The following is a 27,867-nucleotide window of genomic DNA, read 5'->3' on the forward strand; positions in this document are numbered from 1 at the left end:
CTTGTGCTTCAGAGCTATGAAGGAATTCTCCATTCCATTATCTTCCTCTGGGTATCTCGAAATATGGACAGAATGAAAGAAAAAAAGCCATCTCTTTTTTCTATTCCCCAAGAGTCTTTCTCAATTAAAAATATTAGCTTCATTTCCTTGAGTCCAAGCCAGCTAAAAGTACATTAAGCAAAACTTATGACCCAGAAACACCTACTGTCATGGGGATGCAACCCAGTTGAGTAGGCACGACCTGCACCAAAAGAAGCAGGACCCACGCCAACCTAGGGGATATGCCGAGTCCAATTAGACCTCAGTACTACAGGACTTTGATCACCATGCCCAAACATCAGTCTCCAAAACCTTAAACTAACACACCATTGTAAATCAACTACACTTCAATAAAAACAAACAAAACAAAAAAATCTTTGCCTTCTCCCAAGGGCCGTGGAGAGTAAAATCTACCAACCCTCGAGTACAAACTTGCCGAGGCCTCAAGAAAGAAGACCAGAAGTTAAGAGAAAGATGGTAGTAGCAAGAAGGAAATACCTAAACACAAGTCATGTCACCCTTGCTTCCCTGGGCTCTGCCTTCCATCATGAGCTCTCACTTCAACCCCACACACTCATCTTAGGTCTTCTCTCTCCTCTGATAATGCAAAGCATGGGAGGAAAAGAAAACATTTGTAAACCATTTATAATTTAACCTATTTCTGCTTTCAAATGGGTTGAACTTCTCATCACCTTTTTGGGAGGTGACCAGGTGTATTACACACAAATTACATTTTTAAGGAAAAAATTTCAAAGCCTATCAATTTTGCTCTTTATTTTCTATTTTTTAGGGAGTTCCTGGATTTGACAATAGCATAGAAGGACCCAAGGGCTTGAAAGGGGAACACGGAAGACAGGTAACTGTGTGGGCTTTTGGAAGTAAACATGTAATGATGTGACAACTGTGGGGCTCAGAGTTTTAGTGGTAGAATATGAAAAGTATATAAAGAATTTGGAATCAGAGTGAATATACTTGATACAGAAGAACTATTTTTAGGAGCAGAATGATCTTTTATTCTTCCTTATCTACTACCCTGGGATTTAAGACACATTCTCTTCTTGTGAATTTGGGGTGACTTTCTTCACCAAGCCATACCCCTGAGGTCTCAATTTACGAATGCAAACATCTAAACTCTAACTTAAACTGTAAGGTAGCTGATAGAAAGCACTAGCAAAAAAGTTGTTGGCCTTCCCAGGATCCAGAGGACACATAGCCTAAAAAGATGTCATGTTATACATAGTACATGATAAAAAAAGAACAAGATTAGGACTTCCCTGGTGGCACAGTGGATAAGATCCCCAGCCTGGAAAGATCCCACATGCTGTGAAGCAACCAAGCCTGTGCGCCACAACTACTGAGCCTGCACTCTAAACCCCACGAGCCACAAGTACTGAAGTCTGAAAGCCATAAGTACTGAAGCCCATGTGCCTAGAGCCCATGCTCCGCAACAAGAGAAGCCACCACAAGGAGAAGCCTGTGCACCACAACGAAGAGTAGCCCCCCTCGCCACAACTAGAGAAAGCACACACGCAGCAACAAAGAACCAACACAGCCAAAAATAAATAAAATTAAATCTTTTTTAAAAAAAGAACAAGAACAAGGTCTGGTAGATCTATTAATCCCATGAAATATGAGATTTTTCAGAATTTTGAAAAATAATTATCTAGAAAATGTGTGTCTCTGGATCTTCTTGGTAAGGAAGTTCTTTGATGACTCCACCTGTGGGAGAGGTCTGATATGGTAGAAAGATCTTTGCTTTGGGAAAAGGCCTAGGCCATATTTCATGCTCTGTTCCTTACCAGCTCTGTGACCTCAAGGTACTCTCTGTAAACCTCAATTTTCTTATCTTCAAAATAGGACAAATAGCCTACTTTTGAAGGGGATGGTGGGAATTTGATGACAGACCCTGCCACATCATAAACCTTCAGTAAAAGTTACCTGCCATTTTTATTAAGTGATAAATGTAAGTCTTGTTATAGACTCATAGTCATTCCCCCCTTTTCTACCTTGGGAAGACTTGTGTGTATTGTGAGATTTTACTCACGTTAGGGTGTTAATCTACACAGGTTAGCCAGACAGAGCAAGGAGTCCAAAGGTAGAAATCCAAATGAGTTGTAGCCGTCCCTGACACACGGATGCTTCAATTTTCCACTCTGTGGCAACACAGTGGAGACAGTTTGATTTGAATACTCTAACTTATAGCCCAAACACAAGTTAGACAGTGGTGATGAACAGATGAAGTCATACCCACAGAGAGATATGATTTGTGACCAGTGGATTAAGGCCACATCCCATAGGGAGGATAACTCTAATTGGTGTGTCCCCATCCCCCCTCCCAGGAGCACAACAAGCCAATGTTGGAGTGCACATGTCAATGTTGTGTCATTATTGTCATACATCTGTCTGTTCCTTTGACAGGGAAGAAGAGGCTGGCCAGGCCCCCCTGGAACCCCAGGCTCCAGAAGAAAGACAGTAAGAACCCCCATAGACAAGTCAGCCCACTGCAGAGGAGCCTGTATTAGGATGAAATGGCTGATGGTGGGAGTGGGCAGGGTGGTTCCACTGGGACTCACTACCTTAGGGAAACTGACTTGGGACAGAGCTGGCAAAGGACTCCGGAAGGGCCCTGAAGCTGAGGCAGGAAGGTGCTGGCTGCAGGAGAATTTACCAATCAGAGGAAAGAGCTGGGCAAAGAGAACACAAGAGCAGCCAACTAGGGGAAGAGCGGTCAAAGTTTGGCCTGTTCACTAGGCCAGCTGAGGCTTAAAGTCCAAGACTCCATTCCTCTGCCCAGTTTTATGACTGCTTAGAACAGTCAGTCCTGGTGTGAGTCCTCTGTTCTTACTTCCATTTTTTCTGACTCGCAAAGAAGAGTGTGTTCCAAGATATAAAAATAGTTTCTTGGGTGGACTACAATATATGGTTCTGTGAGCTCCTGCTCAGAAAACAGAATGCATAATAAATGCAATATATTAAACTGGTTTCTATTTGTGCTAAATTTTAAAATATATATATTTTACTGAGATATAATTGATAGATAATATTGTATTAGTTTCAGAGGTACAACATAATGATTCCATATATGTATATATTAAAGATGACCACCATTCAGCTAGTAAGTCTAGTTAACGTCCATCACCACACGTAGTTATGAATTATTTTTCTTGTGATGAAAACCTTTTAAGATCTACTCTCTTAGCAACTTTTAAATATATAATATAGTATTTTTAACTATAGTTGCCATGCTGTATATTCCATCCCATGACATTTATTTTATAACTGGAAGTTTATACCTTTTGACCCCCTCCACCCATTTCACCCCCTCCCCCATCCCTCACCTCTGACAACCACTAATCTCGTCTCTGTATCTATGAGTTTGGTTTTTTGGGTTTTTTAAGATTCCACATATAAGTGAGCTCATAGGGTATTTGTCTTTCTCTGACTTATTTCACTTAGCATAATGCCTTCAAGGTCCATCTATGTTGTCACAAATGGTAAGATTTCCATCTTTTTAATGGCTGAATAATATTCCATTTTGTGTGTGTGTGTGTGTGTGTGTGTGTGTATCAAGTTTTCTTTATTCATTCATACATTAGTGGAGACCTAGGTTGCTTCCATGTCTTGTCTATTGTAAATAATGCTGCAATGAACATAGGGGTATATCTTTTTGAGTTAGTGTTTTTGTTTCTTTGGATAAATACCCAGAAATGGAATTTCTGGATGATAGGGTAGTTCTCTGTTTAAATTTTTTGAGGAACCTCCATGCTGCTAAAAAGATTATAGGTAATGTATGCCTATAAAAATATATCTGAGAGAAAAATTAAGTCACTTGCTTATGAAACCTTTTGGGGTCTTTTTCATTTGTTGTTATTTTTTTCACTAAGTACTTTTTAAAAAAGATTCTGTGCTTGACTTCTTGGAAAAGTACTGACATTATAAAACAAAATCTTTATCCATTAAGAGGAGATAACTAATAAAATACACTTAAATGCCTGCATTGGGTTCTAAATTAGACCTGTCTCTTCTCATTGTGCAACATTTTCTTTCCATTCTTTATTTAATTATCCAGCCTTTTCATATATATATATATATATATATATATATATATATATATATAATGTTTTAAAATTGAGCACAGAGTAGTTTAATACATTTCATTTATTATGCATTGTATTTTCAAAGCAGAAGTTCATAGAACCAGCTATTATACTCCATCGGGAAAATATTTTTATGTCTTGGAACACACTCTTCTTTGCAAGGCAGAGAAAATGGAAATAAGAACAGGGATTATGTTTAAAATGTGTAAAATTTAATTGTTGGGAAAGCCCTTTTTAATGCATCTAAAGATTTAAAAAATACATTTGCTATTTATTTTACTTTCTGAAAGGGTGTAGCCAGCTTATGTACCCCAGGAAAATATTTTGAGCTTAAAGAATATCATCCAAAAAATCCTGGCATGGGAGATGTACTTTTCTTGTTTCATAGAGGCTATAATCTCTCTACAGGCTAAGGCAGTATCACCACGTATTATTTAAATCACACAACTCCTGAAAAATATGGCCCCTTCTTGGGTTATAGATTCAGCAGTGTCATTGAGTAAAAGTAGAATTCCAGCTAAAGATGGCACAGTCAAGGGTTTTTAAAATACTACTCCCCTTGTGTGCAACTCACCAAAAACAACAAAAGAAATTTAAAATAAATTAACAAAGAATGACCACAGCTTCAAGCCACGCATGGTGATGGTATTGGCCAACTATTTTATTTTATTTTATTTTTTAGAGGTTTTATTTTACTTTATTTTATTGAAATATAGTTGACTTACAATGTTGTGTTAATTTCTGCTGTACAGCAAAGTGATTCAGTTATACATATATGCACATTCTATTTCGTATTCTTTTCCATTATGGTTTATTACAGGATATTGAATATAGTCCCCTGTGCTATACATTAGCACCTTGTTGTTTACTCATTCTATATATAATAGTTTGCAACCCCAAACTCCCAATCCATTCCTTCCCCACCCACCCTCCCACTTAGCAATCACAAGTCTATTCTCTATTTCTGAGTCTGTTTCTGTTTCATAGATAAGTTCATTTATGTCCTATTTTAGATTCCACATATAAGTGATACCCTATGGTATTTTTTCTCTTTCTGATTTACTTCACTTAGTATGATAATCCCTAGGTCCATCCATGTAGCTGCAAATGGCATTACTTCATTCTTTTTTATGGCTGAGTAATATTCCATTGTACATATATACCACATCTTCTTTATCCATTCATCTGTCAATGGATGTTTAAGTTGCTTCCATGTCTTGGCTATTATGAATGGTGCTGCTATGAACATAGAGGTACATGTGTCTTTTCTTTTGTCTGGATATATGCCCAGGAGTGGGATTGCTGGATCATATATGGCAACTCTATTTGTAATTTTCTGAGGAATCTCTATACTGTTCTCCATAGTGGCTGCACCAACTTACAATCCCACCAACAGTGTAGGAGGGTTCCCTTTTCTCCACACCCTCTCCAGCATTTGTTATCTGTAGACTTTTTAATGATGGTCATTCTGACCCATGTGAGGTGATACATCATTGTAGTTTTGATTTGACTTTCTCTAATGATTAGTGTTGTGGAGCATCTTTTCATGTTTGGCCAACTTTTAAAATCTGTATCCTAATAAGGCAGGCCTTGGAAGCTGATGCATACCAACTCAAACCTGAATCAGGGATCAGATGTATCTAAAAGTAGCTGCTCTAGTCCTGAAAAAGCTGATGAACAAAATCCAGGGGTACTGTAGATTTTGAGACAATATAGGAATATACTGATACAAATACAGTTTAGCAGAGGAGGCAGAAATAATGAGAAACTGAAGACTATTCCATTTTTAAAATTACAACTTAGTAGCCTAGGCCAGGGAAGCTGCAAAGACAGAAGAAACAGTGATGGTTACAACTCAAAGAAACTATGACTTAAGGGGCTTTCTGTGAGTTCGTGTCTCTTAAAGGCCAAAATTTGAAGGAAGAGGTAGCCATAAGTAAAAGAAATAATTCACAATGACAAAGTGTTTGAAACAACATATCTGTATCAAGTTTACTGTCACAAGTCCGGCTACAACCCATACAGTTATTCAGTAAATGGGTGGCCCTATTCAAAAGTGATTAATAATCAGAAATATTCATAGGCTTTATTATGAATTAATTGGATGATTATTAATCAGGACCTATGCATAGAAATTGCAAGAGAAGAGGAGGAAAACTACATGAGCAAAGGACAGATAAACCCTCATTAAAAGAGGAAGTATTCAAGGATAACGAATAATAACTCTGGCAAATAGTTCTCCAAAAAAATTAAGACAAATGATTGCTCTAAGAGTCTAAAGATCTGACAAGACAATAGAAAGTGAAGAAAGCAAACTGGTAGTGCTTGGGGAGCAATGGAAAAGGAAATACGTGTAGAACTATGATATATTAGAAGCAACAAAAAATTAGAACAAGGATGACTGAAAATATATCCAGGCATATGGCAATCAGGAAGCTACAAAAGCAGTGCTAGAGATGGAATATTGACAATGGAGAGCCAATAAATGTACAATTTGTGTTATTAAATACACCAAATGTAATGTAAAACTTTTCAACAATGTAATAAAAGATAACTTCTTGAAACAAAGACTCAAATATGCAGAAAGAAAAGGCATACTCTGACTCAGAAAAAAACACTGATACAAAAATATCAACACTGAGCCACATTGCAGTAAAATTCTCAAACTTATTATGGAAAAGAAGAATCGAGAATTTCCAAGCAATAAAGATAGAAAACTCAGTCTGTCTTCAGCCTTCTTGACATTCAGGGCCAATAGGGAGCAGTACAATGGCTACAGAGTTCTGATGGAAATAAAGTGGTCCAAGATCTTTATACCTACCTAAGATGTCCTTTAAGCATATAAGTAATCAATATGATCAAGCCTTCAAAAACTCAAGCAATATAACCCCCATGATCCTTTGTGTAGAAATAAGACTAAACCATAGAAATAATGATTACAGGAAAAAATGTAAATGTTATACATTTGACCATCTGCAAATAGAAAAGTGGGAAAAGGTATGGGGAAAGTTCCAAAATACTACGTCCTCATCTTTCATTGCAGGGGGTCAATGTCTAAACATCATCATAAGCTAAAATATGTATCACAAACATATCCTAACCTCCTAGTTTTTACATTTTTTTTAAAATTATCATTCTTTCCTCTTTGAGAATTATATATCTCTTACTGTCAAGAAATATTACCACCTCGGGCTTCCCTGGTGGTGCAGTGGTTGAGAGTCCGCCTGCCAATGCAGGGGACACGGGTTCGTGCCCCAGTCTGGGAAGATCCCACATGCCGCAGAGAGGGTGGGCCTGTGAGCCATGGCCACTGAGCCTGTGCGTCCAGAGCCTGTGCTCCACAACGGGAGAGGCCACGACAGTGAGAGGCCCGCGTACTGCAAAAAAAAAAAAAAAAAGAAATATTACCACCTCACATTTCAAGTTCTTTGTTTTGTTTTTCCTTTTATTAAATACAAGTGAAAGACACTGAGAACAAACGTTTATTGATAGTGTTTCAAACACCGTGACAGTGAACCAGAGAAAGATCTTGGGTGTAAAAACAAGTTCCATATCCCTTACTTTGCCTGAATATAGGGTTGCATTCAGTTTCTCCTACCACAACCGGATGTATCCACCTAAAGCCCAAGTCTAAGCACATACACTTCCTGCTCCAAGAAACCCCGTGGTTTCTGTTAAATGGAGTATGAACCCTTCAGCCTACTATTTTCAGCCTAGTAACCCTATTACTCCCCTTTTCTCTCACCTTTGACCCAGACTATCAAATACTCTTCCTAGTTTCCAACCTCTACTTCATTACTTAGGCTGTAGTCTCTGTTAGAAAGACTTCTTTCATTCTCTACCTGTAAAACTCCTACACATCCTGTGAAACCCATCTCAAAAATCTCTTTCTCTAGGAAGATTTTCCTGATTTGACCAAGTGGATATGATTGCTTTTTTTGAAATCCATATTTCTTTGTTTTTTAATTTATTTTATTGAATTACAGTTGATTTACAATGTTGTGTTAATTTCTGCTGTGCAGAAAAGTGATTCAGGTATATATGTGTGTGTGTGTGTGTACATACATATACATATATATATATATGGTCTTTTTCCTTATGGTTTATAACAGGATATTGAATATAGTTCCCCATGATATATAGTAGGACCTTGTTGTCTATCAATTCGATATATAATAGTTTGCGTCTGCTAATCCCAAACTTCCAATCCATCCTTCCGCCACCTGCCCTCCCTCTTGGCAACCACAAGTCTGTTCTCTATGTCTGTGAGTCTGCTTGTTTCATAGATATGTTCATTTGTCTCCAATTTTAGATTCCACATGTGATATCATATGGTATTTGTCTTTCTCTTTCTGACTTACTTTACTTAATATGATAATATCTAGGTCCATCCATGTTGCTGAAAATGGCATTATTTCATTCTTTTTTATGGCTGAGTAATATTCCATTGTATATATGTACCACAGGTTCTTTATCCATTCATCTGTTGATATACATTTAGGTTGCTTCCATGTCTTGGCTATTATGAACAATACTGCTATGAACTTAGGGGTGCATGTATCTTTTTGAATTATAGTGTTGTCTGGATATATGCCCAGGAGTGTGATTGCTGGATCATATGACAACTCTATTTTTAGTTTTTTGAGAAGCCTCTCCATAGTGGCTGCACCAATTTACATTCCCACCAACAGTGTAGGATGGTACCCTTTTCTCCACACCCTCTCCAGCATTTGTTATTTGTAGATTTTTCAATGATGGCCTTTCTGACCAGTGTTAGGTGGTACCTCATTGTAATTTTGATTTGCATTCTCTAATAATTAGCAATGCTGAGCATCTTTTCATGTGCCTGTTTGCCATCTGGATGTCTTCTTTGGAGAAATGTCTATTTCGATCTTCTGCCCATTTTTCGATTGGAAGAAACCCATAATTCTGTCTTCCCCTTTCTTATGCTATTTGACATATTCTGCCTCGTAAATATTTGTAATATTTATCTCCTCCCCACTAACCCAGAGAGTGAGTTTCCTCTGAGGTCAAGAACTGTGTGTCATATTTATGCTCCTATGGTTCCCATCCTATATGCTTTGTGGATAGTAGATCTTAGATATATATATTTCTCTGAATGAAACTGCAGTGAATTGAACTAGCAAAGATAAACCCTTGTGTAAAAAGAGTAGAGAGAGCTGCTCTTCATCCCTCTGATAGGGAGGTTTACACTTTCATCTCAAGATAACTCTTCAGGTTTTAAAGAAATAGGCCTCCAACCATTTCCCCAGACACATAGTCTATTTCTGAAATAACAATAGATTTTGACTGAAATATGATTAGAAGAATTTAAAGTCCGCAATACTGACCTCACATAGAAATTTGACCTGAATGTCTCAAATTTCCATCAAGAAAATGTTGTCTGATATTTATTGAATTTTGTAAATCCTGGATGTTATAACCTTATTGAGAGATCCTAAGTTAGACAATAAAATATCTTTGTCTCTTGATTCCCAGATTTATGAAATATTGATCTAGAATATACTCATACCTTAACCTTATATATGAGAGTAGTAGGAAAAATCCATTTTTTTGATTGAATATTTTATTAACCATTTTTTGATTGAGTATTTTATTAACCTATTGAATTGAGTAACTCTTGAATGCTTAAGATGATTCTTTCATTTTTGACAGGTAAGCATATTTGGCTTCTTGAAGGGGAGGGGGATAAAATTAGTTTGGCTATTGTTAGCTTCTGAAATTCATCTATAATAAAGTTCATAAAGTTAATTCTCTCAGTGTTTCCTCTGGCTTCCTGCCTTTTGGCCACTTCTACTCCTGATTTCTGACTTACTTGGTAGTACTTTGGAAAAATGAAAAGTACAATTCAAATCAGCCAATTTTGGTGCTTGTGACCAGTTCTAGTAGTAGTTTAGTGGAGGATAAATTATTGACCACAGTCTATTCTCACAAGTATTTATAGATTTACATTATCTATAGTTTTAATTACCTATTGCCCGAGGATAGAAATTCAGAGTTGGCAACATTTTGCTTTCATGATGAAGTGGATAATTTAAAGTAATATGTGGGAATTTTTCTTTTAATGTCAGTGCTTTAAGGTGTCCATTACCAATTTAAATTAAACATAAAAAATCATTTTTTTCAAAGTTAAAGATATCTACCTTTTTTTTCCTATTGTAGGCAGTTCATGGCCAGAGGGGACATACAGGCCCACAGGTACAGTGATTTTTCTTTTTCTTAACTGCAAATGATAAATATTCTGTGTCTAGTCAAGGAGCTTGAATAAAGACTCTGGAAAGTCTCTTCCAAGCCTAAATTTCTTTCGCTTTTTGATAATAATGGTTGTGGAATCAAATTTTGGAAAACTTTTAGGCTACAATATAAAGAATTCAAACCTTAAAAGAAAATTAAAATTTGAGCACTTTAATCAAAAACTCTAAAAATTAAAGTTAAGAGACATACTTGGCCCAATTATCATTAAATTTAACTTTGTCTGGATTTCAAGTATTCATACAAACACTAGTAATTCAGTGGGTGATCTTTCTTTTAGATTTTTGTTCAGTTAACTCTGAACCTTACTTATAATTTGCACAAACCCCTTTTTAACCAAGAGTACAATAAAACCTTAATACAAATTAGATAATCTGAATGTTTTGTTCAAAAGTTGACCATACCGACTGTCATATCATATCTCCTTTGTACATATTGGTGATAAATATATCATGAATAAATAAATAATAAATAAATACATGAAACTGTAATATTTTTGAAAGAGCAGTGGCTAAGAATTTTAAAAAATTGAGGAACCACACATCTTCAGTTTGAAAATACAATGAGGATAAATAACAAATCCACTCACAATCACATCATGGTAAAACTCCAGAATGTTAAGAAAACACTTTAAACACTACCAGAGAGAAAAGACACTTTTACCCATGAGAGGAATAACCAATTAGATGGCAGCAGGCTTCTGTTCGACAGTAAAACATGCCAAAAACAACAAAGTAATGTTTTGCAGGTGCAGAAGAAAAATAACTGTTAACCTAGAATTTTATACCTAGTTAAACTATGAATGAATGTAAAAGAGACATTTTCAAATAGACAAAGACTAAGAATTTACCATCCACAGATGTTACACACACACACACACACCCGCACACACTTTTTTCAAGGTTAGACTGCAACAAAATGGAGAGTGAATCCAGAAAAATGGCGTGAAATGAATGAAATGAGATTGGGAAGAGAAAGTGTTGAGAAATTTCCCCTTTATGATTTCTAGGAAAAGCATCAGTGAGGGACATTTAATCTCATCTAACTGTGTAAAAACTGAGATGTAAGCTTAGGCTATCCAATAGTCTAAATTAAACTTTTAAATCTTATTTGGAATTCTTATCTGTGGCAGAGTTCAAGGGCAATATGAAGGGAATGCTCAACTTTTGGTCCCTAGATATTCAATCTATTTGAATATAAATACAGTGGAAGATGCCTGGAGATTTTTTAAGAAAATGTGGAGTAAATTGTGAGTTTTTTCAGGCCAATACCCAAGTTTGATACAGTATATAACAAGTATTATAGGAAAAGAAGGGATGTGTGTGTGTGTGTGTGTGTGTGCATGCACGCATGCATGTGTATAAAGAATGAAAGCAAATACACCAACATATTAGCTGTGGTTATCTCAGCTTGATGAGATTATAGAAGTTTTTTGGTTTTGTTTTTGTTTTTTGTGGTACGCGGACCTCTCACTGTTGTGGCCTCTCCCGTTGCTGAGCACAGGCTCCGGATGCACAGGCTCAGCGGCCATGGCTCACGGGCCTAGCCGCTCCGCGGCATGTGGGATCTTCCTGGACCGGGGCACGAGCCTGTGTCCCCTGCATCGGCAGGCGGACTCTCAACCACTGCGCCACCAGGGAAGCTCCTAGAAGATTTTTATTTCCCTTCTTGTATTTACCTTTATTTTTCATATTTTTTGCAAAGATTCTGCACTGCCTTTGTGACTGGAAAAATATTTAGAATCTTGCACATAAAGAAGAAAAAATTTCTCAAGAAACGATGTTAACAGTTTGATCTCTCTCTCCCCACAGGGGAAAAAGGGCATCCCAGGCCCAGATGGACTTGCAGGGTCACTGGGACTTCAGGGTCCTCAGGTAAGTATCAAGACTAATCAGGCTTTGAAAAAATGGTTCTGAAGAACCTAGAGGCAGGACAGGAATAAAGACGCAGATGTAGACAATGGACTTGAGGACATGGAGAGGGGGAAGGGTAAGCTGGGACGAAGTGAGAGAGAAACATTGACATGTATACATTATCAAATGTAAAATAGCTAGTGGGAAGCAGCCGCATAGCACAGGTAGATCAGCTCGGTGCTTTGTGACCATCTAGAGGGGTGGGATAGGGAGGGTGGGAGGGATACACAAGAGGGAGGAGATATGGGGATATATATATATGTATAGCTGATTCACTTTGTTATACAGCAGAAACACACCATTGTAAAGCAATTATACTCCAATAAAGATGTTCAAAAAAAAAAAAAAAAGACTAGTCAGGCTTTGAGAACAGAAAGAAGAATCTGAAGCCTTGATAGAATACCTCCAACTCCCTTGCAGAAGTACAGATGTTTCAAGTGTTTTCAGGGTAGTAAAGTAAGGAAGCAACACAGTCTTGACTTGTACAGCATTTGGTCTCCTTTATCTGAGTTTTGTCCCAGTCAAGAGGTGGAAAGGGAATGAACACGCTGGGTAGTGGTCCCTGTGCTGGCTAGTCCAGGACAGGGTCCAGGCTGGCTATTGTATCCTAGGGAGACGAGCCAAGGAAAATACTGAGCCTCAAAACTGGAAATTTTGGTCAATTTAGCACAGTAAGAGCTCAGTGTTTTATATCTGGATGCCTGTGATGTAGAAAAAGTGACTCTAGCCTAGGAAAGAATTGTTCCAAATAGAGCTGAGGTCTTCAGTGGGGTTATCTATAGTCATCTTTCTAGTTCACTTCTCCAGGGAGCTGCCTCGAGCACTTTTTCCTTTGCAGGGAACAAGCCATGGTTGGCTCTTACCCTGATTACATGAGGGGAAAGGAAGCATGTGCCAGAAAGAGCAAAATATAGCCTAAAATAATCATGAGAAGGGAAAGGAAGTCCTCAAAAATGCTGAGATGAAAGAAAGGTCAGATATAAGAAAGTTAGAACACTTTTTTTTCTCTCCAAACTTTTACTTTTGAAATCTTGAGAAGTAAATTTTCTCTTTGGCAAATGCAGGACAAGCAATGGTCCTGCAATTTTTCAAAGTTTTAGTTCACATAGATAAAAAAAATTGAAGTAACTATTATATGTTAACAGCCTGCTGCACTGAAGTTGGGCAAAATATCCTTAGACATCAGAGGAGAAACTTAATCCACATTTTACCAAGATTTCAGAGCAGTAAACCGTCTGCCCCTGGGACCTCTGTCTCTTTCTGATTCAATGGATTTTCTTTGTCTTACTTGGCAGCCGAGGAATGTTCACTTTTCCTACCTTCAAGTGAGAAATATTTGCCACTGAGATGTTGGGGAAGCATTTCAATAGATTGGCTGGTTTTACTTCATACTAAACAAGTAATACTACATCTCTTCTTCCACTTTATAGACTCTTACTTTTTTATGACATAATTTAAAAGGAGATGCAAAAACCAAACACAGCATGAAGGTTCCTCTGCATAACATATCAAGCCAAAGTTAATAGTCAACATAATATTACAGAAGTAGAATTATCTAAATTTCATCTTACCATGTGCCATGTCTTATTTATGACCAGTATTCAGTGTGGTCATTAAATAGAAAATCCACTTAATTATCCCAGTTTCAGATTTACATAAGTAAGGATTATTTTTTTTAATGTAAGAAATACATTTATTTTTGAGTACAAACATGCTTAGGATAATTAGAAAGCAATACCGGAGAATTCAGCTGTTCAGTATTTCTTCACTTTGACTACAAATGCCCAACCATTTAAGGGCCAGCTTTGACCCTGTATCCTTGCAGAGAGGGTAAGCTCGACCGATCAAGACAGAACCAAAACCATGAGTGAAGTTCTCTTTCCAATTTCTGTCCACGTTACTGACTTAGCATTTCCATTTTTAGTATTCAAGTTAATAATCTAGTATTCTCTTTTAGGGAGAGAATAATGCTTTAATTCTCTGTTGTAGGGCCCAAGAGGAGAGGCTGGTATGAAAGGAGAAAAAGGAGGTCTGGGAAGTAAAGGTCCCCAGGTATGTAATGAGAGACAGTGACTGCATCTGGCTTTGATCTTGGCTTGACTGTGGATGTCCTTATGGTTTCCTCCCTGCCAATGGAGTTATGTATGGCCTGTGAACCAGCAAAGTGTATGAAGTTTGACTTTGGGGGTCGATGTGGTGGCCACATCACATTCTGTTCCCTACCTTACAGAGTGGGTGTTGTTATGTCAGAGTCAGACACAGAGGTAGAAGATGGCAGCTCAGCCATTACTATGAGGTTAAGAGTTCCTCCTCTGTGTAAATCAGGTCACGTGACTTCATTATCCCCATCCTAAGGGGCTTCTCTTTGCACCCAGAATACAACCTACTTCAGTGGTTCTCAACTAACCACACGAGAATCTCCCAGGATGACTGTTAAACACTCTACCACCTGGAACTCTCCCCAGACCACTTAAATCTTAATTCTCTCCAGGTGGTTCTAATACACACACCCAGAATTGGGAATTAACTGTCCAATATCAGCACTTCTCTACCTTCAAAGTGCATAATAATCACATAGAGAAGTTGTTTAAAATGCAGATTCTGGGGACTTCCCTGGTGGCACAGTGGTTAAGAATCCGCCTGCCAATGCAGGGGGCATGGGTTCAAGCCCTGGTCTGGGAAGATCCCACATGCTGCAAAGCAACTAAGCCCGTGTGCTACAACTACTGAGCCTATGCTCTAGAGCCCACAAGCCACAACTACTGAGCCCACGTGCCACAACTACTGAAGCCCACGCACATGGGGGCCGTGCTCCACAACAAGGGAAGCCACCACAATGAAAAGCCCACACACCACAATGAAGACCCAACATGGCCATAAATAAATAAATAAATAATTTTTTAAAAAATGCAGATTCTGATTGAGTAGTTGTGGGATGGGGCTTGAGATGCTACACTTCCATCAAGCTCCTAGATGATGCTGATGCTGCTGGTCCCCAGACCACACTCTGAATAGCAAGTCCCTATACATGATCTGGTCCTTGACTACCAGCTATTATAGAATATACTTATTTGCTTAGCTGTGTGTCTTCCCTTCTAGACTGTAAGCTCTGTGAGGGCTAGGACTTTGTCCCAGAGCCCAGAATAAGAGTGCTTCCACACACATTTGTATAATGAATTAATCAGTAAATGAATGAATGAGTCTCAGTTGGGACTTGTGCTCTGGGCTAACATGAAGATAAAGGGAATCCATTACTTTGTGTCCATTAGTTAAACTGGGCAGTGGTCCAATGCTTAAGTGGATATGTTCATCATCAAAATTTTTCAGAAGCTATTTGCATGAACTTGTATCTCATGACACAATATTTTAAAGCATATTAATTCCTGCTCATAATGATATTTGTTCCTAATTTTGATGAATGTGCCCCTTCAAAAAGCATGAAAACTTTAAAATTTCATGTAGGACTAAACTGATGAAATGTAGTTATTTTGGATTCACATCCTTTAATCATTGCTGGCACCACAAATCGGGATTTTAATAAAAACAGTAAATGCCAAAGGAAACATATGTGGTGATTATCTCATCTGTTTATATGAAATATTGAGATGTAAAAGGTTTGAAATCCAAAGAGCTTGGTAATTCCCTTGCTCTAGAATCCAAAATTGTATCCAAGTGGCTATTACTCAAATAAAATATTCCATTTGCCCTGTAGCATACTTCTATGAGAGGGTCCCCTTTAATCTCACCTTGGCAGGAATGGTCATGATCATAAATCATCCAGCCTCTTGGCATCACCAGAGTTAGTCAAAAGGCACCACTTCCCTCTAGCCTAGCTCTTCCGTTTAACTGGCTGGAAAGTGTGTTTCTTTCTTTGATTGCTTTTCTGGAAATACCCTTGTCAAAACAGTGAATGTGCCATTTCAAAGATGTATAGAATTTTCTGTGCTCAGGAGGTGATGAATTAGATCTCAAAATTGTTGTTTTCAAAGGAAAACCATGGGAGACAAACACAGTCAGATAGACAAGAGAGTATTTTTCTTTATTGGCTCTATAAATTCACTGACATAGGCTTCATAATGTTTTACAGCACAAGGACCAGCCTCTTGAATGGAATTACATGAGTGTTTTCTTTTTTTTTTTTCTTTTTTCTTTTTTTTATTAGTTTCTGCTTTATAACAAAGTGAAGCAGTCATACATATACATCTGTTCCCCCATCCCTTCCCTCTTGCGTCTCCCTCCCTCCCACCCTCCCTATCCCTCCCCTCTAGGTGGTCACAGAGCACCGAGCTGATCTCCCTGTGCTATGCGGCTGCTTCCCACTAGCTATCTACCTTACGTTTGGTACTGTATATATGTCCATGCCTCTCTTTCGCTTTGTCACAGCTTACCCTTCCCCCTCCCCATATCCTCAAGTCCATTTTCAAGTAGGTCTGTGTCTTTATTCCTGTTTTACCACTAGGTTCTTCATGACATTTTTTTTCCTTAAATTCCATATATATGTGTTAGCATACGGTATTTGTCTTTCTCTTTCTGACTTACTTCACTCTGTATGACAGACTCTAGGTCTATCCACCTCATTACAAATAGCTCAGTTTCATTTCTTTTTATGGCTGAGTAATATTCCATTGTATATATGTGCCACATCTTCTTTATCCATTCATCCGATGATGGACACTTAGGTTGTTTCCAGCTCCGGGCTATTGTGAATAGAGCTGCAATGAACATTTTGGTACATGTCTCTTTTTGAATTATGGTTTTCTCAGGGTATATGCCTAGTAGTGGGATTGCTGGGCCATATGGTAGTTCTATTTGTAGTTTTTTAAGGAACCTCCATACTGTTCTTCATAGTGGCTCTACCAATTCACATTCCCACCAGCAGTGCAAGAGTGTTTCCTTTTCTCCACACCCTCTCCAGCATATATTGTTTCTAGATTTTTTGATGATGGCCATTCTGACTGGTGTGAGATGATATCTCATTGTAGTTTTGATTTGCATTTCACTAATGATTAATGATGTTGAGCATTCTTTCATGTGTTTGTTGGCAGTCTGTATATCTTCTTTGGAGAAATGTCTATTTAGGTCTTCTGCCCATTTTTGGATTGGGTTGTTTGTTTTTTTGCTATTGAGCTGCATGAACTGCTTATAAATTTTGGAGATTAATCTACATGAGTGGTTTCTAACTGCAGGCTTTAAAGTGTTTCTTAGGATGTACATTTAGAAAAAGGGATGTGATTTCTGTTGACAGTGTTCTGAAGACATTAATTTACGCACTGTTGGGGAATTCTGCTTAGATCAAACGTGCTAATCCAGCCAAGTATATAGCTATGAGATAAAAGAAGTACAGTCCATGGTACAATGACAAAGAAGAAAGAACTTTGAAAGGAATGGCATATTCTTTTGTACCTTCCTTTGTTCCCTTCTTGTTTGGTTTACCTTCAAGTCCTACACTAATATAACCAATGCTTAGAAAAGAAATAGAAAATCAGATGTAAAATACTAATTCCAGTTAGAGCTGGAATTATTCTTTAAATACTTAGAAATATCATATGAAATATCAAGCATCATATGAAATACCAAGGAAGGTTGAAATCATTCAGTGCAAATTTGGGATACAAAGTATAATTTCTGTTGTTATTTTTTTAAAGCATATCATAGTAGTCAAGGGCACAGAGTCTGGAGCCAGCCTGCCTGGGTTAGATTGCCAGGTTTGTATCTTCCTAGCCGTGTGGCCTTGGGCAAATTATTTAGCCTCTCTATGTCTCAGTTTTCCCTGCTGTAAACTGAGAATAGTAATAATAGCTACCACATTGAACTGTTGCGAAGATTAAATGCTTTAATATATATAAGAGCTTAGAACAGTGCCTGCAATATAATACGCATCATATAAATGTTTTTACTACTATATTGCATCAACATTACCTAAGTTAACAGGCTCATTTTATGCCCAAAGCATGCTAATGCCAATCCAAGGAAGGCCATAATAATAGTAACACTATAACAATATATAATCTATATTGAAGTCATTGAATTTCATCATTCTGCATAATCCAGATTGGATGATCCATCAACCATTTCTTTTTTCTTTTTTTTTTTTTTGCGGTACGCAAGCCTCTCACTGTTGTGGCCTCTCCCGTTGCGGAGCACAGGCTCCGGACGTGCAGGCTCAACGGCCATGGCTCACGGGCCCAGCCACTCCGCGGCATGTGGGATCTTCCCAGACAGGGGCACGAACCCACGTCCCCTGCATCGGCAGGCGGACTCTCAACCACTGCGCCACCAGGGAAGCCCCATCAACCATTTCTTTTACTCACTTGACAAACATGTACTGAGCACTTCCTGTGTGTCAGGCCCTGTAGTAAAATAAAAGGGTGAATGAAACATAGACCCTAGCCTAAAGTGCTCCCAGTCTCATAAAGGAAACTCATGCAAACAAATAATTGAGATGTGACATACTGAATGTTAAAATAGAATTATACCCAAGGTAGAGTGGTGGGAGAATGGATGGAGTTAAAGGAGGAAGAGTGGCTTAGCTTTTGCAGGATAAGGAGGTGTTTTCCAGGTGTCCAAGGGAGAGGCAGGCACAGGAAAGGAACCAGGTTGTCTGAAAAGAGATCAAGGTGAGTTTGGGAAACCATAAATGGTTCAATGTGGATGGAGTGTAGGGTGCATGAAAAAGGATCAGAAGTTGAGGTTGGGGGCCATCTCCTACACTAGCACCATCCAGGGCAGCATCTTCTCAGGTGTCTTGGGGTTTGCTCTTGCATTAGCCCACCCCTTGCTGGTCTCTTGATTTTTATTTCTCAGACTTAGCTCATATCTGACTCTTACAGAAGCTGAGCATTTAATCTCCTTGAGTTGTGCCATCCCAGCATGATATTTGCTGGTTGTGAGTGTAGAAAAGATTTTACCCCCATAAAACTGAGACAGATTCCTTTTAAGTATGGGAAGAACCCACAGCTCTTGCCCCTGCCCTGCCATATCCCATCCAAAGTCAAAGTGTTCTTGGCAGTGCCCCAGCCATTTATCCCAAACTCCTAGTACAATCCCTTGTGATAAGATGCTACCTGAGGACATTTTTAAAACATTTACACCTCCTCTAAACACCTCCTCTCTATCCTCACTTAAGCAGTTGTGATTGCCAAGGACTCTGTGTCAGAGTCTCAAAGTGAACATGATCCCCAGCCCAAGTCCCCATGTTGGAGGTTAGATCTGGGCCCAGCCTCCTGCATCAAGCTTGGAGATTCACATTTTTAAAACTCCAGTCTCAGCTGGTGCATGGATGGTAAGAGTTTTGGAATCCTGTCCCAGACATCGGCCTCAGAACAGCAGACACAGTGGCTGGCAGTTCAGTCTTTAGAGTCAGAATCCAGTTGCGTTCCCATCTCATCCTCTTATTAACCGAGTGATTTGTGGTTAAATGCTTTGAGAATCTGTTTTTGAGTGGTAAAATGGTGTTAAGAATATGTATCTGAACTACCAAATGTAAAATAGGTAGCTAGTGGGAAGCAGCCTCATGGCTCAGTGCTTTGTGTCCACCTAGAGGGGTGGGATAGGGAGGGTGGGAGGGAGACACAAGAGGGAGGAGAAATAGGTATAAATGTGTATGTATAGCTGATTCACTTTGTTATACAGCAGAAACTAACACACCATTGTGAAGCAGTTATACTCCAATAAAGATGTTAAAAGAAAAAAAGAATATGTATCTCATTGTGTTGTTGTAAGGATTGAAGAAGCCTATATATAAATATATACTTCTTAGTACAGTGCCTTCCACAAAATAAATGCTCAATAAAGGGCTGTCATTACAACAAAGCCAATGGAGATTTGGCTAACGCTCTTTCCCTTTAGATGCCCTGAGCTCCTCTTTATACTCCACAGCTGCTCTTGATCTCAGATCCAGGCAAATTTTTGACTCTTGATATCTTAGGGGTGGCAGGGAATTTTCCTTCTTTCCTTTACAAACATAGTCTCTTTTACAACCAGCTGTATTTGAGTAGGTAATATATCTGGGTAACAATTCACTGACGTTTAAGCCCCATTCAAGCAGTCACAAACCCTGGTTTGGTACTTTGTGTGATTCTGCACAGGAAACAGGATCAGGTTTTCTGATGTTCTAATTACAAGACTGTCCATTTCCATCCATCCATCCAAGAAATCTTTTATTTTGAAGGAGTTTCAAACAGGATTATCTCTCATTGTGCTTGCGTGTGCTTGTGGGGACTATACAGGAAGTAATCTCTGAGAAATCTCCTTCATCTCATAGAGCTCATTATGTCTGAAGGAAGCATAAAAAGTGAGCTCTTAAGCAAGATTTCCAATATACCTCTTATTGTCAAGGACAATTAAAATCTCTCTACTTCAGAAGTACGTTTCATGTACATGTGAAGTACATGAAAATTTCATATGGAAGACCAACAAGTTAAACACACTATTTCATCCCTCTTGGGGACCATTCCTGGATAGGTGGATGGATAGATAGAGAAATGGATGGGTGGATTGATTGGTTCTACATACAATACTAAGTTCCACAGATATGAATTCAATAAGATGTGCCCCTTCTTTCAAGGAGTGTACAGGCTGGCATCTAGTGGATGAGAGAAATAAATGAACAACTACCTACAGAGTAGAGGAATCTGTGGGATAATTATGTGGCCCAATTCAGCCAGGGAGTTCAGGTCTTCTTCTTGAAACAGTGATGCTAAAAGTAAGATTTTCAAGAAAGGGAGATTGTACCTCTCCCTAGATGGGAAAATGAAACAGCTAAGGGAACATCTTGCATAAGTGTGGAGACATAAGACAATGGGAAGAATTTGGGGACTTCAGATGGTTTGATGAGCATGACCATAGAGTGACTGATGACTGCAGAGGCATGCAATACCCACATTTTGAGGGATTTTACATATCAATAAAGACCTTCAATTTTATTCTGAAATCTACTCAGAATTCAGAATTTCAGACAAAGCGATAGCATCGTCAGCCTGACATTTTAAATCAAAAGAGAAAAAGGAAGGAGAATGGATTAGAACGAGGCCAGGCTACATTCAGGGAAGCCTGGAACTTCGGCAAGAATGCAAGAAGGGCCTGAACGTAGGTGATGGCCATGGGAATGGAAGAGAGATGGATACAGAAAGGGGATAGAACCTATAGGACTTTTAGCTGATTGATTTTGAGAGATGAACTAGAGGGAGGGGTCTAGGATGATCCTTAGGTTTCTGGATTGGGTTTCAAGAGAGTAAAGGGTGACACCATTCCTTATGAAAAGAATAGGACTGAGCGTGACTTGTGGCAAATATGATTTTCTTTGGTAAGCATTTCCTATGAAATACCCAATAGGCATTTTAATAGATGATTCTGCTGTTCAGTTGAGTGGTTTGGACCAGAGTCATATATTTAGGAATCATTTTGTGGAAGTGGTATGTGAAAATATATGGGCTGTCACTCAGTAAGAGGGGATGAAGTGAGAAAATAAGGTTAGAGGAGCCCTGGGGTACATGGAGATTTAAGAGGCAAATAGAAGACAGAAAATCTTCAAAGTTTACTGAGAAGAGACCAGAAAGGGGCCAGGAAGACCATGGTAACTTGATGTTACAGAAATTAATGGAAAAGTTTCAAAGAACACATGATCAAATTCAAATAAGGTAAGAGCAGAAAAAAGTCAACTGGATTGAACATGCAGGTCATGGGAGCTCCATGCAGTGATGGAGGTAAAAGTTAGAAGGGAAAGCGTTAAGAGCTTTGGAGGATGAAGAAATTGAGACTTCTTTTTTAAGATGAGGAAGAGAGGAAAATGGAAGGTTGTGGGAAGATCATTATTATCTTTCCTAGTAACTAATTCATTGTTCAACAATCTTTCCTATTAGGATTTTTTTTTATGTCCAACTTATTACATCTTTAATTCTTTAAAAGATGAAAAGTTTAATGTTAATTTTTTTCTCATAAAATGAACTTACTAAGTATCATGCTTATTACACAGATTTGGTTTATTTATTTTTAAATTATAGTAACCATGGCAAAAAAATGTGAAAATGATTTCAATTCACTGGTGTTTGGACAATTTACAAGTACCTGTAAACAGTTTAACCAAAAGAGATTTCTGTTGCCATGTGTTTGGATATCCCAAGGAAAAATCCGATCCCAAGTGTCAATAACATAGGAAGGCAGTTGGGCTGCCTCTGAATTGGAATTTTTTAATGTTCAGCTCTAAAGCTGTTCCAAGAAAGTATGCTTTCTAGAATATTAGAGAGACTTCTATTATATCAAATAGACTTTCCATATTGATGCATGGTATATTTATACATTTGTTTAAATTTTGTTATGTTCTTCAGTAAAATCTTAAAACTTTCTTTATGTAGGTCTTTTATCTTTCTTGTTAAATTTATTCTGAGTATTTTACAGTTTTTTTCTCATATTGATAAATGGAAATTTATTTACATTTACTTTTCTAACTTTTCTAGGAAAGAGAAAATGATGTCAGAATATTTATCTTGTACCACCTGAACATATCTTATGAGTGCTAATTATTGTTAGTAAAGTTTCTTGAGTTTTCTATTGTATTAATCATATTATTTGCAAATAAAGATAAGGTAACCTTAACAACATGCTTTTTCAAAACGAGGAACCAGGAATAATACAGTCCAAGGCAAACGTCACCTGAAATGCCTTCTTCAAATTTTAGACATTTTAGCAACATCTGCTATAACAGCAAAACAGTGAGAAACTAAAATCTCTTTCGAAGAGAAGACTCACAGGGAAACACAATCATTAGGCAACATCTGGCCTGAATTACTTTATTAGTTTTCTTTTATTTACTAGTCTTCATTTGACAGCTGTGATACTTTTTTCCAAAGCCATAACTCTTCCCATCTGTGGTTCATTTTCCTCTTAGAAGAGACACAGAATGTTTCAAGGAAAGCTGCTTTATGTTCAGCTATATTTGCAATCCTTGTTTTGTTTCAGGGGCTTCCAGGACCAGCAGGAGAGGCAGGGAGTCAAGGCCGTGTGGGAAACCAAGGGAATAAAGTAAGTCACATTCTTTTATACACACCAAAGCTGAGGTTTTCTCCTCAAGGGAAATGTGTCTGGTTATATTAGCCAGAGCCCTTTCAACACAAAAGAGAACATATCTCATTGTCCCTATACCCTGGCTTGGTTCTTAGAGAGCCAGCATCATCTAAGGACATGGGTGTGGACCCAGATGAAGTCAGGGAATCCAGCTCAGCATCATCTCACAAGAGGCTACACCCAATCTGAGCTGAGGATATCAGGGAAGGGGAACTGTTCTAGGGCAGGCCTTCCTTTCTTCCCCCCCACCTTCCACCCTTCCTTCTCTTCTTTTATTCTTCCTTTATTTCTTTCCTCCATTAATACAAACTCTTGCTGAATACCTTTAAAGACCAAGACACTACACTGCCATTCAGCTGGACTAAAGTCAGTTCCAGGAGAGCAGATATCTTTGTCTGTTTTGCTCACCGATGTATCCCTAGAGCTTCGAACAGTACCTGACATGTCATAAGTGCTTAGAAAATATTTGTTTCATGAAAGAATTTCTGGGTTGTATAATGATAAATATGAAATAGAATCAACCCCACAGAATTGAGAATATTTTCAAGACAAGAATATGACATGAAACACTAGTCAGGGATAGTAGACTGAAATGGAGGTTTAAACATAGTGTTAATAGAAGTATTTCTGGGCTGGGAAAAGAGGCATCATAAGGATATAGAATTTGAGTAGACTTTGGAAGGTAAGAAGTATTTGGCAAGGAGAGGGGGCATGAGGAATTTAGGTTGAAGAAATAATGTGAAGGAAAGCACAGGATTGGAAAAACCCCATGAGCCGGTATTTGGGGGATGAAAAACGATCCTGTGTGGGGGACCATAAAGAACAAGAAAGTCTGTGGTGACTGACTTGACTAGGTAGCCAGCACAGTGTTATTTACAATTTGTGATTGGCATGTACAAGCACAGCCAGACTTTGGAAGGTTTTAAATAGGCAACTCAGTGTGGGACTATTTCGAAGGCTGAGAGATTAGAAGCTAGGAGGCAGGTTGGTGTCCTCTCACAGTCTCCAAGACCAGCAGTGAGTGGATGACTTAACAGGGTGAGGACAGGAGGGACCCATGATGACTCTGTAGGGCTCTCTCAAGAGGGAACTGAGGCAGAGAGAAGAGGGCTGGATGACTCTGGGCTTCCAGCATGAGCAGGAACCCCATCACAGAAGTGGGAAAGTCAGAGTGAGGAATAGGAGTGAGGCAAAATGCTTGGTTTGGGGAATAGAGGAGAGGGTCTAGGACTGGTTGGAGATGGAGGTTTCAGAATCATTTGGAGTTTAAAAGGACTCTTGGTGATGACCATTTGTAAGAAGGGTAAGTGGAGGATGGGAAAGAAGCAGAAAAGTACACTGGATGCTAAGGAGAGTCCTAGAAAGGGAGGTCAGGAGTCTCAGCTGGCATCAAGCAGGTAAGAAAGAGAGGACTGGAGAAGCCACCACATCTGCTGGCTAAATGAGCCAAAGAATAGATTCCAAAATGTAACAATTGACTGGCTGCAGAGGACTGAACAATGTGTTCATGAGGAGGAAATGGATGCTGGGCTGTAAACTACTCTTTGGAGAAACTAGGCTTTGGGGGTGAGATGGGACATTAACTGCTGGTACTGGCAAGGTCTAGAACAGATTGGAGCAGGCTATTTATTTGTTTTCAATGATAGAAGAGGCTGTAGTTTACTTTTATAAACAGAGAAAAGAAAAACAGAGAGAAAAGAGGAAGTTGAAGATGTGAGAAAGTGTAGATAATTAATGGAGAAATTTCTTGAGGGCATAAGAAGAGGGGCTGTAGTTTACTTTTATAAACAGAGAAAAGAAAAACAGAGAGAAAAGAGGAAGTTGAAGATGTGAGAAAGTGTAGATAATTAATGGAGAAATTTCTTGAGGGCATAAGCAGAGGGGCGAGCATTGGAATGGAGAACTGCTAAGAAGCGCGGACATGATGGAGCCAGCAGCCGAGTGTTACAAAGACAGCTGACCGCAGGATGAAATGTGATCCATGGATGACAAGGATAATCAGCTCCAAAAGGAAGGGATTACTAGAGCATGTGGTGTAGCAATAATGGTCTGGAAAGGAAAGTTTGGAAGAGATACATTGCTGCCTTCTTGCCCTGGAGAGGGCTGGAGGGGAAGTGGTGTCACTGGTAAGAACACAGTTTATCTTAGAGTGAGGATGTGTGTGTGCAGACATCATGGGTGTATAGTGAAGGTTTGCATGTGAAATGAAGGCACTCCATGGGGTGTGTTGGAAGGGACCAAGACAGGGATGGAGGGACCCTAGAGGGGGATGTAGCTGAGCGTGTAGAAAGAAGTATGGAAGGAGATAGATAGGAGCAGGGTAGTTGTGCCAAAGAATATCATTATTAATAAGAGGGACTTTTGAATGGGAGAGGCAAGAATTTGGGGGGTAAGTGCCCTCAAAGCAAACCCAAACCCTTTGGGCAGCCCCAAGGTGGACCAAGTCTTCTAGACTCATAATTAACTGAGATGAGCCCCAGACACTTACTCCTGCCTTACTCTATTAAGCTCAAGTTCCCAGGGAGGCAAGCAACCCAGCAATTAATACTGAGCTCAACACCTGGCTGTAACCAATAATAAAGTGTTTGACCCTGGACAAGCCTCATGGCTTCCCTTGTCTTCCTGCCTTAAAGCAGATGTTCTCAAATTTCAGTGTGCGTAAGAATCCACTGAGAAGCTTATTTATAAAGGCATATCCTTGGGCTCCACCACCAGAGACTGATACCGATGGGGTCCTGGAATTTCCTTTTGCCCGTGGACCCCAGGTAATTTGGAGGCAGGTGCCCCCCAGAGCACACTGTGGGGGACACCACCCTGAAAGAAAGGCTTCAGGGCAGGTGATCTTCTGCCTCCCTTCCATGGAACCCTCTCTCTTCCCACTGCCTGCCCCCCGGGGTCAGTCAGTGCCGGTGGACATTTGTTCATTTGGATTCCTCACATGTACTGTGTTGTCATTCTGTCCTTAACAATGAGTAAACCACTCCCACTCCTTCAGCATGGGCTGGGCACCCTTCCACACTCTTTCTCCCAGAGAGAGCTTTGTGGAAAGGGCAGGGGGAATAACTAGACAGTGGAGAAACTTAGCCAAGCCTCCCTCAGCCAGATGGTCAAGGTTACCATCAACAGTGCCAGCCATGTTGATAGGATATAATCTTGATACAATGTGATAAAAAGGGCAATTCACCTCTGTGGTCTTTTCTCCCCAAACTCATAAAACACAGCATAATCATGAGCACAACATCAGTCAAACTCCAACTGAGGGACATTCTACAAAATATCTGATCAATGCTTCTCAAAACTGTCAAGGTCATCAGAAACCGGAAAACCAGATAAACTCTCCTCGTCTAGAGGAGCCTACAGAGACATGGGGTCCTGGAACAGGAAAAGGAGATTAAGTGGTAAAAGCTAAGGAAATCTGAATAAAGTATGGGCTTAGTTAATGAGTTAATATCCATGTATTTGCTATGACAAATGTTCCTACTAATGTAACTAATGTGATATTAACAATAGAGGCGGCTAAATGTGGAATGTATAGGAACTCTCTGTACTGTCTTCACAACATTTTGTACATTTAAAATCTAAACTTTAAAAGCTATTTTTTTTTTTTTTTTTTTTTTGCGGTACGCGGGCCTCTCACTGCTGTGGCCTCTCCCGTTGCGGAGCACAGGCTCCGGACGCGCAGGCTCAGCGGCCATGGCTCATGGGCCCAGCCGCTCCACAGCATGTGGGATCTTCCCGGACCGAGGCACGCACCCGCGTCCCCTGCATCGGCAGGCGGACTGTCAACCACTGCGCCACCAGGGAAGCCCCAAAAGCTACTTTTTTTTTAAGAAGAGGAGTTAACCTTCTTTTGTAAACCTATGTTAACTTTCCCAAGTAGCTGGATTTCCTCACCGTAATACTGAGGTTGATTTATAATCCACAGTAGGTGTTCTATTAGTCAGAAGTCAGAAACTATTGCCAGGGATGTCGTGCTACCTTGGCTATCTTGATTTAAAGTAGATTAATAGGCCTCTTGTTTCTGCAGCAGCCAGAAGATTTTCATGGATCATCATAGAAAACTGTTTTGTTAATTTTTTAAGACAGTACAGAGCCTCCTCTTTGACTCATGGTAAGACATTTCCAAGGGTGCGGCTCATAGCACTGAGCTGCTAAGATGGCAACTTGCACTAAACAATACATCAGACTTGCTGGGGCTTCATTTATCAATGGAGGAGACTTCACTCACCAACAACAGCAGTTCCTCTTGTATTGCTTACAGACACAGTCCTGGCCACAAAGTCATTGTCACTGTGATACACATGGATGCAGTTGAAAATTCTTGTCTTGGTGCCATCATTTCTAATTTCCTTTACAAAAACAATCTAATAAGGACACATTTCATTGTTCTCTTTGACAGGGAGAACCTGGCGTTGTGGGAGAAAAGGGAGCCGTTGGCCTTTGGGGTCCTCGAGGCTTGCCGGTTTGCATTTTATTCCTACTTT

The 27,867-nt window shown here is 39.2% G+C and overlaps 1 protein-coding gene across 2 annotated transcripts in view; it reads left to right on the forward strand.

Moving 5' to 3' along the window:
• Positions 1–27,867, forward strand: part of COL6A6 (collagen type VI alpha 6 chain) — a gene marked incomplete at its 5' end in the record, with an annotated part of 107,036 nt that overhangs the window by 35,232 nt on the left and 43,937 nt on the right. For both annotated transcript variants that reach the window (XM_082625609.1, XM_082625610.1), the window contains 7 exons: positions 830–895; positions 2,458–2,511; positions 10,320–10,355; positions 12,221–12,283; positions 14,312–14,374; positions 23,279–23,341; positions 27,783–27,845. In XM_082625609.1, the coding sequence (XP_082481735.1) occupies positions 830–895; positions 2,458–2,511; positions 10,320–10,355; positions 12,221–12,283; positions 14,312–14,374; positions 23,279–23,341; positions 27,783–27,845 (408 nt within the window). The remainder of the gene's footprint in view (positions 1–829; positions 896–2,457; positions 2,512–10,319; positions 10,356–12,220; positions 12,284–14,311; positions 14,375–23,278; positions 23,342–27,782; positions 27,846–27,867) is intronic.

Source organism: Mesoplodon mirus (assembly GCF_964341445.2).
Source record: "Mesoplodon mirus genome assembly, chromosome: 6".
Taxonomy (NCBI): Eukaryota; Metazoa; Chordata; class Mammalia; order Artiodactyla; family Ziphiidae; genus Mesoplodon; species Mesoplodon mirus.